The sequence below is a fragment of the Suricata suricatta genome, chromosome 8, assembly GCF_006229205.1.
Source record: "Suricata suricatta isolate VVHF042 chromosome 8, meerkat_22Aug2017_6uvM2_HiC, whole genome shotgun sequence".
Lineage (NCBI taxonomy): Eukaryota > Metazoa > Chordata > Mammalia > Carnivora > Herpestidae > Suricata > Suricata suricatta.
In genome coordinates this window covers 101848905-101868136 of record NC_043707.1, presented here as the reverse complement: position 1 = coordinate 101868136, position 19232 = coordinate 101848905, and the positions used below count along the sequence as shown (strand labels likewise).

At 36.5% G+C, this 19232-nt stretch overlaps 1 protein-coding gene across 3 annotated transcripts in view; it reads right to left on the bottom strand.

Annotated features, from left to right (window-relative positions):
• The window catches only part of EPS15 (epidermal growth factor receptor pathway substrate 15), a 134244-nt gene that overhangs the window by 48624 nt on the left and 66388 nt on the right, over window positions 1-19232 (bottom strand). For all 3 annotated transcript variants that reach the window (XM_029949217.1, XM_029949220.1, XM_029949218.1), the window contains exon 13: window positions 7731-7803. In XM_029949217.1, coding sequence (XP_029805077.1) covers window positions 7731-7803 — 73 coding nt within the window. The remainder of the gene's footprint in view (window positions 1-7730; window positions 7804-19232) is intronic.

The following is a 19232-nucleotide window of genomic DNA, read 5'->3' as shown; positions in this document are numbered from 1 at the left end:
ACACCAGTGTAAAAATACTCAGAATACTCAGATGTGACTGAATTTTTATGTAAGAGCTAACGGGAGTAGGATTAATGCTGGTTTCCTTTAATAAACTGAACTATTTTTCAAAACTAGTATTTTTAGTGAGCCGCTTTGAATACGTCCTTAGAAGATAAGTTTCTGCAAGAGGAAAGGGAATAAACAAGCCAATATAATGTTTACTCATTCTTGACCTTTCTCTTCCACAGAGCAAACAAAGCAAACTCAAATTTCCCAGCCTCAATTCTCAGCTGCAGTAAAAAGACACTTAGTTACACAGACGTATAGACCTCAAGGGAAAGGTTACTGAGAAAATACCTCACATTAGTGATATATTCTAAGCTGGAGAAATGTTCACATCAAAACCACTTATAATTAATGTTTCTCCATGTCTATTTCTAAACATGATAAAAGATCTCTTTAAAAATTCCAACACTAGTTCATACACAAAAATACCTGCTTTTTCAGTAAGCAGATTTAAAATGATTAATTTGCACAAAAGCAAAATGAACAGAGGCAAACATACACACTACAAGAATAAGAATCAATTTTACTGTAAAATTACTTGTAAGGTCTCCACCATTGCAATGCAATTTCCACATCAACATCAGTATCCAGATATACTTGGCTATCTTATTTTGGTATAGATTTGCTTATCCTGAGACTAAGTGAAGGTAACAGATGCACATCTCCCTCCTTACCCATCCCCCACCGCCCCCTCAACCAGGGCAGGGGCAGGCTCTCCTAGCAAACAGCATCTTCCAATAAACCAGGATAATTGACTCTTAACCTTAAGTTAGCCCTTTGGGAAAATCCTCTTCGGATTCAGTGCACAATCTCAGCACTATCAAATGCCATCCCATAAAGTGAGTGACTAAAGACATTTGCAGAAGCCTTCCTAGTTATGCTCTCCTTTCTGTGATCATGCTCTACTTGCCTATCTGTTCCATCAACAGTAGAAGAAAGGTGAATAGCAGCAATTAGGGAATGGCAAGAATGGAGTGAACAAAACTACGGTAACACAGTGCCAAGGTTTGTTTTAGAAAAATACCAAAGCAGTCACATCACAGGTTCCTCATCAGGGAAGGTATCTCGGCTTTATTTAAAAAGAACTTTCAAGGAAAATGTCCTGTTTTCTAGAAATCACACAAGGTACTGAAAATGATAAACTCATTCCCATCCTTCCACATCCCATGAACTGCTACAAAGGTAGTGAAAAGAGACAAATAAATAAAAACTCTTAGCTATATTAAAAGACTAAAACAATTCATTTTAGCAACTGAAGTCAGTTGCACAACTGAATAACTTCAGTATTAAACCTATGAAGTACTGGGGCACCTGGGTGGCTCAGTGGGTTAAGTGTCTGACTTCAGCTCAGGTAATGATCTCAGGGTTCGTGAGTCAGAGCCCCACATCAGGCTCCCAACTGGCAGTGTGAAGCGTGCTTGGGATTCTTGCTTTCTGGTCTCTCTCTCCCTCTTCCCTGCTCATGTTTTCTCTCTCTCTCTAAATAAATAAAGAAAAACCTTAAAAATAAATAAATAAACCTATGAAGTATTAACAACATGAATATGGTTACATCTGTTTCATTTAAAATAGAGTAAAATATAAACAAAAATAAAACTAATGAATAAAACACTTACTTAAAAACCTCAAATCATATATACAGACATGTATTTATACTAGAATATCTATACCTGAAGAAGAATGATTAAAAAGAATAAGGGGGAATTTTAAGTATTTTGGAAATCTTATAAAAATGCTATTGAATTGATTTTGAAAATTCTATAGACTAATCCAAAACTAGAAATAATCAGGTACATTCATTATCTTGGCCTAATTTTCAAAATGGAAGTTATAGGAGCATTCCTTTTTTTTTTCTTAAGTTTATTTATTTATTGGGGGTGGGGGTTGAGAGAGGATCTAAAGCAGGCCCGTTGCTGTCCTTGAGGAGCCTTACACAAGGCTCCGTCTCATAAACTGTGGGATCGTGACCTGAGCCAAAATCAAGAATTGGATACTTAACCAATTGAGCCACCCTGGCACCCCAGGAATAGTCTTTTTAATTTAATTTAATATTTTTATTTTTTATTTTGAGAGAGATACAGATACACACACACACACACACACACACACACACACAAGCAGGGGAGGGGCAGAGAGAGAGAGAGAATCCCAAGCAGTCTCCACACTGTCAGCACAGAGCCAATGTGGGACTTGAACTCACAGACTGTGAGATCTTGACCTGAGCTGAAATCAAGAGTCGGACACTTAACTGACTGAGCCACCCAGGCACACCTCTTTTTTGTTTTTAATGTTTATTTATTTGAGACAGAGAAAGAGCAGAGCGCACATGAGCAAGCAGGGGAGGGGCAGAGTGCAAGGGAGAGAGAGAGAGAGAGAGAGAGAGAGAGAGAGAGAGAGAGAGAATCCCAAGCAGGCTCTGTGCTTATGGCATTGTTGCTCAAACTCATGAACCCTGAGATCATGACCTGAGCTGAAATAAAAAATCAGCTGCTTAACCAACTGAGCCACTCAGGTGTCCCAGGAGTATTCTTAATATAAAAAAAGTATCAACTGTAGAGCAAGATGTTTAGGTCAAAGGACAGAAAGGCAGTTTATTAAACTAGGTGGGTGTTAGAAAACCTCACCAGCAGCCTGCCTTTATTTCCCAATCATATGCTTCCTGGCATGTTCTAAGAGCATTATCGCTAGGAAAAGAACGTTGAGCTCATGTATCTAATTTTACCTCCACCCAAAATAAGTCATTCCTCTTCATCTATGAAAAAAAAACCTAAGTGATTAAAATGAAGAAAAATGGACAACTACTATGAATTACTGAACCTTTACTGATAAAGTATAAATAAGTGGGAGCTTCTTTTGCATGAGAATAGCATTAACAAGTATGAACTCTATAGAGAATTCTGACTGTGTATACTTGCCATGCTCCCAATCCTTTCTGTCTATGATTTCTGGGTGTGTCTTGTTCTATTCTTAAATTGTATGCATAAAACTGAAGTTTATTCATTTCTATTTTCAATAGCTTCCTTAAATTTATCTCCATCTAATAATATATTACCCAATATACTGAAAGATCTGTTCCACGGTACAACTTCTTAGCTTAAGGAGTTTACTAGAAAGACTGGAAGATACTGGAATCATACACACTACACTAGCATAATAAGGTCACATACTGGAGATACCATAAAAAGTGAGTAAACATTCCTGTGGGAGTTCCAACATAGGAAAGATTGATGTAGACTAAGGGGCAGAGAAGGAAAAGTTTTATTTAGAGAAGTGATGGGATTTGAGCTGAGCTTTAATGCATGGGCAGAATTCACCTAAGCAGGGAGATCAGGAACATTCTAGATCAGAGCAACAAAAGATGTATGAGTGGGAATAAGACAGAGAATATGTAGGGCACACAGTTTAGAGCCAAACAATAAAAAAAAAAAAAAAACAAGTAGTACAGGAGGAGGATTTGTATCTCATCTTTTTTTTCTACCTCCAATACACCCATGAGATGGGACATCCTCCTATCATTAACTGTGGCGGTGGGCAGCAGTAAAGATTTTCACATCTGAGAGCCATGATACTAAAACTGATTTAGGCACAAAAGCAAGAAGAGGATGGGCAAGAAAAGCACTTATAATCTGACTTCAAAATTTCAGATGTCAGGTAATAAGGCTATCAATAATGAGAAAGAAAACACTAACAGAAATAAAGTTTTCATCAAACATGAGACTCATTTCAGACACAATGACTTTGAAATGATAAACACCAAAATGTCTAACTGGAGATGTGAAACTGGAGAGCAGAGAACTTGATAAATATTTGGGGAGTCATGAGCATATGGATTATAGAGGACATAGAAAAGAAAGGAAACAAGGTGGGAGCATGTATTAGTCAATCTCTGGCAAAGGCAACAGAAAGCAAAGGGTCAGAGAGACAGGAGAATATCTTGGAGACCACAATTCAAGAAAGCAGGAACCAATGCAGGAAAGACCAACAGATTGGGTGATAAGATTATTTTTGGTTCTAGGAAGAAAAATTAAAGCACAGTGGCAGGGATAAACAGCAGACTAAATAGGATTACTGAAAGGCTAGAGAGAGGGAAAAAGTGGCCAAAGAAAGAAAGAAAGAAAGAGAAAAAGAGGAAGGAAGGAAGGAAGGAAGGAAGGAAGGAAGGAAGGAAGGAAGGAAGGAAGGAAGATAGGTAGGAAGGAAGGAAGAAAAGAAATCAGGTTGGTAGCTGAAGTGACAACAATAGCAGGAAAAAAAAAAAAAAAAAGGTATTTTCAAATTGATGAGTCCTGTGTGCAGATAGCCCTAAGTGGAAATAGGGGTCAGAAAAGGAAGAGCTTTATGATAAAGGAGGGGTAGATAATAAGGAGATGACAGTAGGGTATAGAATACTACTACTAATCAGAACATTTACTGAACTTTTACCTGGTACCAATCACTCTGTAAGACCCTGTAACTGCATCATCTCATTTTATTCCTACAACAACTCTAAGTGTTTGGTATTTCTATTAACCTATGTTACAGAACAGAAAACTAATATGTAGTGATTCAATTACCTACTTATAAACCTACAAAGAGCCAGAAACAGAAACTGAATTCAGGTTTGTCTGATACCAAGATATTCTTACAAACTTCAATGCAACACTGAAGAAAGCACAAATGAGAGTACATTCCTAACTTGTTTACTCAGAAGAAAAATTTTGATAAAATTGTATGTAGGCAGTTTAAGGTATGAAAGAATGTGGGTCCGCTTTCTCCCCTTAACAAACAAAGCCCAAACCATATATATTTCAGATAGAATGGCCTTTTATAAGCTTTTTCCCAATGGATTACTTTGGGTCTAATTTCTCCCTAGAATTTGATAAACTAGAGAGACTGCTAGTTTATCAAATGTGTTAACAGTGATCATTTCAGGAAAAAAATTTGAAATTAACTGCTGGTTTCAAGAAAAAAATCTTGAGCTGAAAGTTTTCAAGATGGTAGTTCATAGGACTATGGACAGGAAACAAAAATTAAGAAATTAATTACATAGCAAATTTTACAATTTACCTGTATTAGGAAGACTACAGAGCTGCAAAACAAAAAAGAACTAGTCTTTTGGCACTTTGGTCACATGTAAATTTGGTTTCGGTGCTTAAGATATAATCTCATATAATTACTGTCTGTAACTTTATAAATATGGAGCAAAGCAATCAAGTTTGGATTGGTCAGACATTCATTAATAGGTCAAAATTCCCTTACTTTTCTTCTGATATCTTTGTTTTGACATTTCTCATTAGCACCTACATTAAAAAGTGGGGTCAGAAAGCAGTGAAGTTCAGGGGCACCTGGGGGGGGGGCTCAGATGGTTAGGAACCCTACTGAGGCTCAGGTCATGATCTCATAGTTCGTGAGTTCAAGCCCCACATCAGGCTCTGTGCTGACAGCTCAAAGCCTGGACCCTGCTTCAGATTCTGTGTCTCTCTCTCTCTCTCTCTGCCTCTCCCCTACTCACGCTCAGTTTCTCTCTAAAATATATAAACATTAAAAAAATTTAGAGAAAGAAAGCAGTGAAGTTCTTTAATTTTGCTATTAATTAATAACTCTAGTAAATTGCCTTTTGCCAGAGAAATTAGAAAATAAAGCACCAAGACTTGGGAATAACTTACAGATTTTAATTACCCATCTTATTCCTTAGTCTGTGCTTCATTAATGTATAAATCAGAGTTAACCAATGAGTATGAAATCTACTTATTAACACTTCTTGGTAAGCTGTCTTGTGCTTCAGAAAATTAAAAATAATCACTAAAATGAAAATTTTTAATTACATGCAGATGTCATTTATCCATTTCATTCTTAACCTAGTGTCTCATTACCATGTATAATACAGAGATACCTGTTTAGGGGTGGAATGAATAATAAATCTAATATAAAGCTTTAAACCAATGTTCTTTTTCAATTAACTTATGCTCAAACATTACAACTTTGTCTGTACTAAGTATGCTCCAAGATGCCTTTTATTTACAGTACCTGATGCAGAAAAATTAAATAATTTAGACTCCCTCTGCCAATCAGACATTTTGGATTTAGCAAAGCTTAAGATTTAACATATACCTTACCATCATCTCTAAGTGGAAAAAAAATTATGAAGAAATTTTGACTGATAAAAAAACTTCTAAAATGATAAGAAATAAAATATTCAAGGGTAGCCCTTTTAGCCTGAATGGAATGATATAAATTTTAGTGTTGTTTCAAACTAGCCCTTTAAAAATTCACCCCCTTAAAAGATGTAGTAGGGGAAAAACAACAAGTAGATGTACACAAATAAAAAGATATTGCCTACTGCAAAAATCTTTGCACTTTTCAACACTAACTGGCTAAATTTAGAAGCTGTCCAGTATTATATATTATATCAGTAATTATACCTATCTCTTCAGATTGAGGAAATTTATGGATCATTTTATCTTTCATTCTTAAGCTTTTTTCAGCAAGAACTGCTTAAAGCCTGTCATTCTTTTCCATTTCCTAAGAAGCTCAAAAACTGCACAAAAATAATGTAATTGAAGTAACCACCCCTTGTTTCATTTCCACAGAGGGAACTATATTAGTGATAATCTCTTGACTTTTCCATCACCTTTTGAAAAATTCCAGTAGATACGATAACTGTAGTAACCTAATAAAATAATCAACTTGTAACAAGAAGTTCTCTTTGGCTTCTTCCTCACTATCTCACTAAGTCATTCTCCCCACCCAGGCATAGTCCACCTGATAGACCATCTCTGGTGCAGGTCCTACATCAAAACAAAACAATGGACCTACTAATTTAGAGCTTTCATCCATTTAAAACCATCAGCACAAGGGAAATCCAACATACAAGTAACATGTTTTAAAAGGCTCTTCTATGAGCTCTTACTGGCAACTGATAACAGTGCCTCTATGTCCAACCTCCTGGATGCACTGGTACAGCATTCAGGAAACAGTGCCCCAGAAACATGGTCGTATGCATTGTATATTGCTCTAAATGCAATACTGCCCAGTTTTCTATATTTTTAATGTTTGAAATACTTTTTGTATAATTTCTTAATCAAAACCTGAGGTGTTATTATCTTTCTATTTGTAAAATGAAGCTACTTAATATAGCACTAGTGAAAATGAATTAAATCTCTTTATGCTAAAGTTTAAGATACCCTGGTTAATAAGTAACTTACAAAACGCTATTTAAAATTGTTTCATATCAGTTCCCATCCTACCAGTATTATGAGAAACAGCCCTTTAAAAATACTAGGTCTTCAAGCCAACAAAATTTCCACATTCATAAAAACCAATTTGCGTTTTGATGATGATGGTGGTGATAATGATGATCTCACTCATTTAATTTCATTGGTGTAATAATATTTACATCGTAAGTCATTCAAACTTACCTTTAATAATATAACATGTAGGCAAATATTATCTTAAAAATACTTTCAAAACTAGAAATCTCTGATGAAAAATACTGCGTTCTCATTGCAGTGTAATCTTTGTAGGCCAGAATTCAGAGAAAAACAATCATTTTGCAAAAGGCATATATTTACATCACATAAATAACAGGTTTTCCCTAGACCTACTCATCAATACCACAACCATCACATAGTAAATGACTCAATACATTTAAAATGAATCCTCCTAAATCAGAAATAGAATACTCAATTTTACAGTTCACTTACCTGAACCTCGCTTGTCCTCTGTTTAATAGTATCTTCTTTTTCCTTAAGGTCCTGTTCCACATTATTCTTTTCCCTAGAAGACCAGCAAACAATGCAAGAATATTTGAGAACATCAGCTACAGCCGGTATGGTTATCCATCCTCCTAATCCTGAATCGCTTTTTAAATACATAGTGAAACATTCAATTTTTAAATGAAGGGCAGATTTTTCCACCCTCTTTTAATTATTTATGGAATAGAAATCAATATAAGCTCTGTTTGTAAAAAAAAAAATGCTTTCTCACTAAAATGTGGTGAAAAGAGAATAGATTAAAAAAGGAAGAGGAGAAAAAGAATCAATGAAAGACTCAGGATTTCACTGATCTCACTGTTGCTATGGAAATAATGTCCAATGAAAATTGCTGATGAAAAAAAGGAGGGGTTGCATCAGCTCTGTAAGCTTAACCCTTAAGTACCACTGGCAAATCAAATGAAAATGGCTAATAGAAATAGCCAACAATATTAAGGAAAAGGACATTTACTGAAGTGTTAATTTCCTCTTAAATCACTGGTGTGTACCAATTTTAGAATGAAACAACACAGAGAAAATGGAAAAGACTGTCAATACACAGGCCATTTGCTCTATCAAATACCGCTCTGCTTAAAAAAGCTATTTTAGGACAGCTTATCAATTCTAATTGATCAAATACATAAAACAATGTATACTAAGTAAAAAAAGAATCATATGAGCATTTATCTCTTTCTATATTCTTCAGATCAAACATGCTAGGATCCACTTTTACTTTAAAATACCATTATCTAAATTCTCATACGCTTCCATCAGAGCTAGATTTCTAATGAATGAGTCCTAAACAACCTTAGATTCAGAATTACAATATAAAGCTATTTCTTTTGATGTAATAAGTTTAACTGCCTGTTGGTACCGAACTCACACACACTGACTTGCTCCCTTCATTTTTTCTTTTCTTTTCTACAAAGAGTGAGAGAGAACTCCATAGAATTCTGAAGCAATACATTTTCTGGGATGGGTGCAAAGGTAAAAGAAGGCCACAAGAAGAAGGGAGGAGGCATTCACTAAGTCCTCCAGACTAGTACTGCAGAGTTTCTCTGTAGAGACTCAGGACTGTGTTTTGGTTTCATCCCAGACATCACCCAAACATTAGCTCAGGCTCCATTAAGCTGTAGCATAAAGGAAAGTGGGAAAATTATACCTGCTGAGATACCTAAGGGACAACTTTAATGCTACATTTATATTTCTCACCTATTTGAGGTGATATTTTAAATGGAGAAAAAAACCCAACTCTTTTGGATAGTAGGCACAAATTTCCTAAGATTTGTAAGGGAGAAAAAAAAGCATGAGAATAGGAGCTATTTGTATACTGTTAAACACTGTTACTGTTAAACACTTGAGATGGCTCACTAACCGCTTGTCAGATGGGTCACAATGTAGGTCACGATGCCGGTCACGATGTCATGAAGATTATAAACTGTTCCTTACCTTTTGAATCAATGTGGCAGCCCATTCCTCCCATACCTCAATCTACTTATTATTCAAAGGTCACCCCCACTTCCAACCCTTATAAAATTAGGTAAAATCAAAAAATAGAAATCACAGGAAGAAAAATCTAAATATACCACACATATTCTGCAAGCTCAATCCTGGAAATTTTTTCCTTCCTCCTTATGTGAGCAGAAGAGTGTTTTCATTCCTGCTGCAGCATGTCAGAGATAAGTCACATGAAAAACTACCCCCTCCCCCAGTCCCAAATTCTCAGAAGCATTCCACACAAGGTCAGTATCAATTTTGCTCCTTGTTTCTGACAGTAGCTAGTAACAAAAATAGAAAATATCATACAGTATGGTAGACCAGCAATGTACCCACTAATGTGTGTTTGTATTCAATCCTTTCTGCTTCTGTTAACTGCTATTACTGACAGTGTCTGCTCAAAGATCAAGTGTGCAGGCAGGAAAACAGGGCTGCAAGAAAGCAGTGAGCTGACAATGTATCCAAGATAGAAGAAAAAGAGAGCTAAGAAAACAACAACAACAACAGAAAGAAGCTCACTTGGTAAAAAAGGAAAACAGATTAGAAAGGACTGTCAGCTCCAACAAGCAAATATAGTCTATGTTTGGATAAAATGAAGGAAGTTTAGAAGGTACAAATTTTTCTTCATAATTTTGAGTGTAGGAATGGTGGCAGCAGTGGTGATATCTCCAAACATATCATGAAGACCATTTCAAACCATGTAGTAAATACGGGATCTTAACGCATTAATTCCCATAGTACTGAGATCAGTAAAATTTTTTGATCCACTTTAATCTAGTAAAATTCTGGCCTCATAGTAGCTCCTGTATTATATGATCAAGTATAACATACATTACTAAAAAGAAAATTTTAAAAATTAAATCAGTTACATTACCTTCCATAAAACCATTACAATTGAAAATCTACCCTATAAATCAGACTAAAAATCAAATAATTTTCTCATTAACTTAGATTATAATTTCAAGGATACTAAATTGCTATTCTGTGGTATTCCATAGACTCAAATTCTATAGCTATCCTTCTCATTTCAGGCAAGTAAAAATACCTAAATACATTTAATGGCACGAAGGTGCTTAGGTACTTGGTCATGTTTCTTACATTCTCCTTTCTTTCAAATAATATTGCCTTTTTTTCCTACAGGTGATGGATGTATACATCTGTTTAACATCAGTAATTCAATAACCTATTTCTTTTGAAGATTCTGTGCCACAATACTTATATGCAATTTCCTACAAAAAATATTTATATGCAATTTCCTAAGACGCCCACCAATAAATGTGGATAAGACAGATTTAAGATATATTTCAAAAATAGGTGTGTGACCTTTTGCCCAAAGCACTACTCATCTTGAATGACAGAAAAAGTTATAGCTTAGTAACTAGTAATCAGCTGCCAGTCTGATTAGATGGAACCTAGTATCTGAATCAGCAAGAAAAGCAAACCCCAAGCTAAGCTTTCAGAACCCTGAAGCTGATAACTGGAAATCTACTATGCAGTAATCAAAAACAATTACCAAGAACAAGGAGGTTCAGGGAGCCTGAGTCCAGGCAATTCACTTTCATTTTCCCAGGCTCTGTTTATGGGAAGAAGGGAGTGAGCCACCTGTCTTAATTTTGATATAATACCAACACTGTCAGAGAAATAGAATTAAGTCACCTTCAAAGCCCTTCCCAGAAAAAGTTTTATGTCTTTTTTCTGAACATAAACATCTATTCTTTTCCAACCAAAGAGCAATAAAGAACAGAAACCAGTTGGAAACTAAAAATCAGAAACTCACAAAGGTAAGTTTTTCAATCCTGAAACATACTTTTATAAAATTTTTTTGGGTACCTGGCTGGCTCAGTAGGTTGAGCGTCTGACTCTTGATTTCACCTCAGATCATGATCCCAGTCGTGAGACTGAACCCTGTGTCAGGCTTGGTGCTGAATGTGGAACCTGCTCAAGATTCTCTCCCTCTCTCCCTCTGCCCTTCCCTCTACCCCACTTCCACTATAAAATAAAATAAAAATAAAATAAAATCTTTTGGGGCACATTTTGAGCTCTTATTAAGTAGCTTAACTGCCAATAAATCTCTATCAAGCAAATTCAAATTCTCTGAGCAATGACTGGCCAGGGATTGGTTGGCTCGTGACCAAAGTTTAACCAGTCACAGTTCACCAGCTAACTGTCATGGGGATTATTCAAGAACAGGCCCATGACCAAAGACAAGGCAGTCAGGATCCTTATTTAGGAAGCCTCTGTTTGGAACTAACAGAAAACTACGGTAATAAGGGTGCCAGGGTGGCTCAGTTGGTTGGTTAAGTCAGACTCCTGATTTCAGCTCAAGTCATAATCTCACGGTTCAGGAGTTTGAGCCCTGCGCATTGGGCTCTGTACTGGAGCACAGAGCCTGCTTGGGATTCTCTCTTTCCCTCTGTCTGCACTCATGTGAGTGAACACCTGTCTCTTTCAAAATAAACTTTAAAAAAAATAAAATAAAAATTCATTAGAAAACTATTATTGCCACTATCGTCTCTTCTAGTACTACCTTTTCAACAACAATAACTGCTGCGGCTGCTACTCCTCCTCCTAATTATGGAAACTAGCATTTACTAAGCATTTACTACATGCCAGATGTTACGTGATAAGCACTTTACATGGAGAATCTCCTTCATTCTTAGGAATAATTATTCCTGTGAACTGATGAAGGTGGGCAAACGTTGAGCCCAGGAGCTGGGGACATTTGCCGTCCCTGCCAAATGAGTAATAAAATTCTCACATAAAAAAGCTGGGGTGAAAGGCAGGCAGACAGAGAATTCCCAGTAGGGCTCAGGCTCTGGTTCCTTTCACCCCTTGTGATGGTTAATTTTATGCATTAACTTGGCTAGACCATGGTACCCAGGTATTTGGTTAAATACAAGTCTGGCTGTTGCTACAGAGATTTTTTTTTTTAGGTGAAATCAATACTTAAAACAGTAGACTGAGTAAATTACTCAGCACAGTATAGATGGGCCTCATCCAATCAGCTTAAGGCCTTAAGGGAAAACAACAACAACTGAGGTTCCCCCAAGGAAGAGAAAATCCTATCTCCAAACTGTCTTTGGACTTGGGCTACAACATCCATTCTTCCCTGAGTCTCCAACCTACCAGCCTGTCCTACAGATGTCAGATCTGCCAACTCCTGCAACTGTGTAAGCCCATTCCTCAAAATAAAGTGAGTATCATTTCCACTTTATATGTCATATATAGGGGTTGCTGTTGCAAGGAGTGAAAAAGAATACACATAACAAAACTCCCTATGCAACTTTAAGACCTATCTACTGATTCAACAAATACTGAATCCTACTCATTATATACTTGTCACTGTGCTACACTTTAGGGATACAAAAAACAATGCAATAAGTACCTGCCATTAGCAGTGTATGTAAGGGATTTGGCAGAAAAATATAAAAAGAAAATCACAATGCAGCGTACTGGGTGCTAAAACAGGCAAACACAAGGTACTGTGGGAACACAGAAGCTAGGTACCCGACTCTCCTTGGAGAGGGTTAGAAGAGGCTTGCTTAATTAATCGGTGAAGGTAGGATCATTAACTGCAAAATAAGCTGTGCAGACAGTAAGTGTATGTACATCAAGAGTTTGCTCCAGCCTGGGAATGGTTTGTGAAGGAAGTGAGACTTCAGCTAAGCCTTGAAGGAAACAATGAATATTAGACAGAAAAATGACATTTCAAAAGGAGGGAGAGTTTATGCAAGAAAGTACATAAACTATGAGCAAAATGGCAGACTAAGAGCAAAAAAGACTAAGAAGAAATCTTCTTAAATTTGATAAAATACACCAATCTACAATCCTAGAAGCTCAACAAAGTCCAGGCAGGAAAACTCAGAAATCCACACTGAGGTACATTATAATAAAACTGCTGAAAGACAGAATCTTGAAAGCAATAAGACCTGTCACATACAAAGGACCCTCAATAAGATTATCAGTAGGTGAAGACTTGAAGGCCAAAAGGCTGTGGGATGACATATATAACTGCTAGAAGAAAAAAAAAACCCTCTTAACTAAAATCATTATTTGGCAAAAAAAATAAAAAAATAAAAAGAGGAGAGTGAGTTAAGATATTTCCAGATAAACAATGGGTGAGGACTTCCTCACCGATTAGATCTGTGGTAAAAGAAATGCTAAAGTGAGTCCTTCAGATTGAAATGAAAGGATGTTACTAAACGTAAATGGAAGCCATAGGAAAATATAAAAATCTCCAGTGAACGCCAGTCAGAGTGGCTAAAATGAACAAATCAGGAGACTACAGATGCTGGTGAGGATATGGAGAAATGGGCACCCTCCTACACTGTTGGTGGAAATGTAAACTGGTGCAGCCACTCTGAAAAACACTGTGGAGGTTCCTCATAAAATCAACAATAGAACTCCCCTATGACCCAGCAATAGCACTGCTGGGGATATACCCAAGGGATACAGGAGTGCTAATGCATAGGAGCACATGTACCCCAATGTTCATAGCAGCGCTGTCAACAATAGCCACATCATGGAAAGAGCCTAACTGTCCATCAACTGATGAATGGATCAAGATGTCGTTTATATATATAATGGAATACTACATGACAATGAGAAAGAATTAAATCTGGCCATTTGTAGCAACGTGGATGGAACTTGAGACAGTCATGCTAAGTGAAGTAAGTCAGGCAGAGAAGGACAGATACTATATGTTTTCACTCATAAGAAGAACAGGAGAAACTTAACAGAGGACCATGGGGGAGGGGAAGGGGAAAAATAGTTGGGGAGAAGGAGGGAGGCAAACCATGAGAAACTCTTGAATACTGAGAACAAACTGAGGGCTGATGGGAGTGGGGGAGAAGGGAATGGGGGTGATGGGCATGGAGAAGGGCACTTGTTGGGATGAGCACTGGGTGTTACACGGAAACCAACTTGACAATAAACTATTAAAATAAATAAAATAAATAAAAAATAAAAAAAATCTCCAGTGAAGGTAAATACATGGACCAGAACAAAACCCAGTATTATTTAAATTTGCTTTGCTTTTATATGTTCTACAGGATTTAAAAGACAAATGTGTAAAAAATAAATCTGTTAGTATATACATAATGTATAAAGATGTGATTTATGATATCAATTACATAAAATGGAGAGAACAGAGCTTATAGGAATAGAATTTTACATGTTACTAAGTCCAATTAAATCATTCAGTTTGGGATAATGAAAAAGTTCTGGAGATGAATAGTGATGATAGTTGTACAAGAACATGAATGTACCTAATGCCACTGTATTACATGCTTAAAAATGGCTAAAATGGGTTTGAGATCTGCATTGATTGGACTGTACATGGACAGCGCTGAGCCCACTTGGGATTCTGTCCCCCCACCCTGCCCTGACCCTCCCTCTCTCCTGCTCATGCTCTCTCTCTTAAAATAAATGAATAAACTTTAAAAAAATGGCTAAAATAGTAAACTTTGTGCCACGTATATTTTATCACAATAAAAAATAATGAAGAAAAAAAGAAAACACAGAGGTAAGAAAATTCTAGATAGTAGACTAACTTATCTTGGATGAAGGGTTCAGGGTGGTATGGAATGGAAGATCAAGGTAAGATTATAAAGAAATTCAGTACTAAATAAAGACAGACTTTTAATATAGAGGCAAGGGGAGTCCCTAAAGGTTTCTAAGCTGAGCTTTTTTGAACTTCAAATGGCATTATTTAGCACGTAGCTCTTCTTTCTTTGTACTTCTGTTCTGCAGAAGAGGAGAGGAAGTAGAGATTCTTACTGCTCAGAAAACTGATGACAATTGCTAGAAAGGCAATAGAACACTGACAGTGCTTATATTGAGAACTGCCGGAAACCTTGAGTTAAAGTAGAGTAACAACTATAGACAGTTGAGGAGAAAGTCTTGACTTTTAATTCAAACCAGTATGAAAGTCAGACAGCCTTTCACTCCAAGAACGCACAGGGAGTTGACAAAAACTTGAGTTAAAGTTTTAGAGTAAAGACATTGATATGTACCTTAAGTATTTAATTTCTCTAAAAGCTGCCTTAAACATGCAATCTCTGTATGACTATATATTATTTAATTCGTTCGATAGTTACTGAATATCTACTACATGCCAAACAAGATTAAAGTTGGGCCCCTACCTATAGTGAGCTGGGGAAACAAACATAACCATTAATTACAAAACTACAGGACAAATGCTATAAAAGTTTAAATGCATATGCTATTATGGGAATAACTAAATTAATTCTGAGAGGCTGGCTATTTTAATAAGTTTTACTTTTAAAAAGTAAGTCAGAGAAGATATTCACAAAAAGAAATTGTTGAAAAGAAAGCCTAGCTAGAATCAGGAACAACACAAACTTTGGAGTGTGGTTCACATGACCACTGCCTTGTCAGTGGCAGAATCCAACATTTGAGGTTCTTTTTTTTTTTTTTAAGGAGAAAGAAAAGCTTATTTTGCAAACCCCAAATAATTAGTTTATTCTACTTATCTCATAGGACAAAAGGAGATGAAACAAGTGTAAAAGAAGGCCTTAGGTTTCCTAATTGTAAAATAGGGAAGGGTGCCTGGTGACTTAGTCGGTTACGCATCCGACTTCAGCTCAGGTCATGATTTCACAGTCTGTTAGTTCAAGCCCCGCGTCGGACTCTGTGCTGACAGTTTGGAGCCTGGAGTCTGCTGCAGATTCTGTGTCACCTCTTTCTCTGCTCCTCCCTCACTCATGCTCTGTCTCTCTCTCACGCGAAAGTAAATCAACATTAAAAAAAAACTTTAAATAGACAATATATTAAAGTTGATAAGGACTAACTTACATTACATATAGAAAGACTTCAGCACAATGCCCAGCATACAATAGGTGCTTAATAAATGTCTGCTGCCATTATTATTACATTAGTAAATTATACAATTTACTAATATAAAAGACAACATTTACTGACTTTTTGAAAGTTTCAATCAAGCATCCAGAGTATGCCAATTAGAACTTAAATATATGGGGTAGAGACTCATTTCTAAATCCTTCAGAAACTGAAATTTTTGGTAGATATTTTTGTTTCCCAAAGATAGACTGTAACACATCTTAAAAATTATTGCTCTCTTGAGGCACCTGGGTGACTCAGTGAGTTAAGCATCCAACTCGTGATTTCCGCTCATCTCATGATCTCAGTGATTCATGGGATCAAGCCCTGTGCTGGGCTCTGCACTGACAATGCAGAGTCTGTTTGGGATTCTCTCTCTCCCTCTCTCTCTGTCCCTCCCCTGTTCACGTGTATGCACTCTCTGTCTCTCTCAAAATTAATAAACCTTCTTTAAAATGTTTATTTATTTTGAGAGAGAGAGAGAGAAAGAGAGAAAGACAGAGTGAGAGCAGAGAAGGGGCAGAGAGAGAAGACAACCCAGAATCCAAAGGACGCTTCAGGCTCTGAACTGTCAGCACAGAGCTTGACATGGGGTTCAAACCCACAAACCACGAGATCAAGACCTAGGCCAAAGTCAGATGCTTAACAGAAGGAGCCACCTAGCACCCCTCAAAATAAATAAACTAAAAAAAAGTTATTGCTTTTTTAAAACAGGGAAGAGCCCCTTAGTAAGCGGCCAGTGCCACAAAATAATGCAAGCATATGTAATTTCTACAGACTACAACTGATTGAGACCAGATGCAAAAGAAATGAGTCACATATGTATTTTAAACGATCTATATTTTAAAAAGTAAAAAGAAACAAGTGAATTTTATTATAATACATTTTACTTAAGCCAGTATAGCCAAAATATTTATATTCCTTTTTGAAATCCAGTACATTTCACACTAATAGCACATCTTAATTTGGATTAGCCATATTTCAAGTGCTCAATAGCCACATGTGGCTAGTAGCTACCGTATTACACAGTGCAGACTCAAACTTTATCAGGGAGTGTTTCAAATAAGGCAAGTCTCCCTAAATAAAGGTTTTAAATACTGAACCGTGAACTTTGTGTGAAAATTAATTACACTGACTCCTTATTACCAAACAAAAGCACAATGTAACCTACAGCTTCAATCATTCAATCAGTAACACTACTGCTGAGGTAATCACAACTGAGATTGAGTAATAGCACAGATCTTTACAGAGTCAGAAACAGGTCAGGTAAGAAAAGAGCTCCAGATACAATAGTATAAGCAATGCTGTCTTCAAAGCTAATGGTTCCTAACAGTATTTGAACTTAACTATACCAAAAACATAAATTAAAAAAAAAATTCAAAATGTATGTTAACATTGCCTTAAACGGTTTTGTTTTTTTTTTTAAATCAGTTCTTTAATATGATTGAGATAGAGATCTATATTTAGGAACACAGACTCTGGCTATCTGACTACAAAGTTCCTGTCTCTTAAACCAGGGAAAGAGAGTGTTCCTTCGTTACTCCAACCAATGTTTGCCGAGCACCTATTCAGTAAATGTTGTGCTTTAAGTGCTGAGCTGGGTATTGGGATGATGATGATGACAACTATAAACATGTGCTGAGAATTTATCACCCCAAAAAAGGTATTAAGCATTTTACACAGTATTAGTCATATTTCCATTTGACAGGTGAAGAAACTGAGGCACAGACAGCTAAGTTACTCAGCTAAATCATGTCAGAGGTCAAACTACATATTCTAGCTCTGAAATAATATACTATGTTGCCTCAGAAGTAAGAGACAGTCTCTGCTATCACACATAACTCACAATCGACTGGAGAAAGAAATCTAATTCAGTATTTTAAGTGTTCAGAGAGAAGGAAATTGAATGCTCTCCAAGCTGAGGTAGATATCAAGGAAAGCTTCTTAGAAAACAAGACTTATGTATTCTTCATCTGAAAAATCAGGATAAAACTACTTACCTGTTAGTGATACTGTAAGAACCGAATTAGAGAAATTATATAAAGCAGGCATAACAAAAGACATAATGACTATCATTGTCATTACCTATTCTGTTTACTGGCCCAAAACTAGGATAATAAACTGGACTGACAGGATGTATCTTTCACTTCCTGATGTTCTTGCTAAAAGGACAGAGAGAGGAAGGAAGTAGAAGCTGATAGAAGACAAATAAATATTAACTCCTGCCTCAGCACAATTCACCACCACCACCACACTATCTTAGTGACTGAAGCAAGTTTTGACTTTTCACAGTCAAGAACTTCTCTATTTGAGACACTTTACTTTGAGAGCAAGGGTTCTTAAAAAATGGAAACATGGATAGTTTTCAAGGGTCTGGGAACTCGTGAAATAAATGCAAAATGGTATACATATGTTCCTTGGCAGGGGTGGGGGACAGAGTCTAAAAGCCTTCATCAGATTTCAAAGGAAATCCCTGACACAAATACAGTTGTCAAAATATGAAACATCAGCCCAATAACTTTAATGTCCCTATGAGGATTAAAAATCCTTTTGTCTATAAAATCCTCTTCTACAGTCTTCAAAATAAGCTATTATTCAGAAGATCTTTTATCTTTTCAACCTTTAGTATATGGCTTCTAATCTGTCATAAACTCAGCAGGAATCAAGTCTGGGAAATATTCAATATTTATAACATACTTTGATTTATTCATTCAACCTGCTAACCTAAGCGGTGTCAGGATGGCCGAGCGGGTGAAGGCACCAGACTCAACCTGCTAACCTATAATGAGATTCTGTGGTGTCAGATACTGTATGCCTTAACTTCTAGACCTATCCAAGTAAATAAGACACAGCCCCTGCCCTGAAGGAATGCAAATTAAGGGGGGGTGACCACAATAAAATATGGTGAGTACTATTACAAAGGAATAAAGTTTCTAGAAGTAGAAAGAAAAAAAGCAATTAGCAATCAAGATTTCAGTGGTTTGACAAAGCAGATGATATTTAAGCTGGATCTTGAAGCATACGTAAAAGTTTACAAGGTAAAAACTCAGGCAAAGGGGAACAACAGGATGAGAGGCACAGAAGAATAAAAACGTG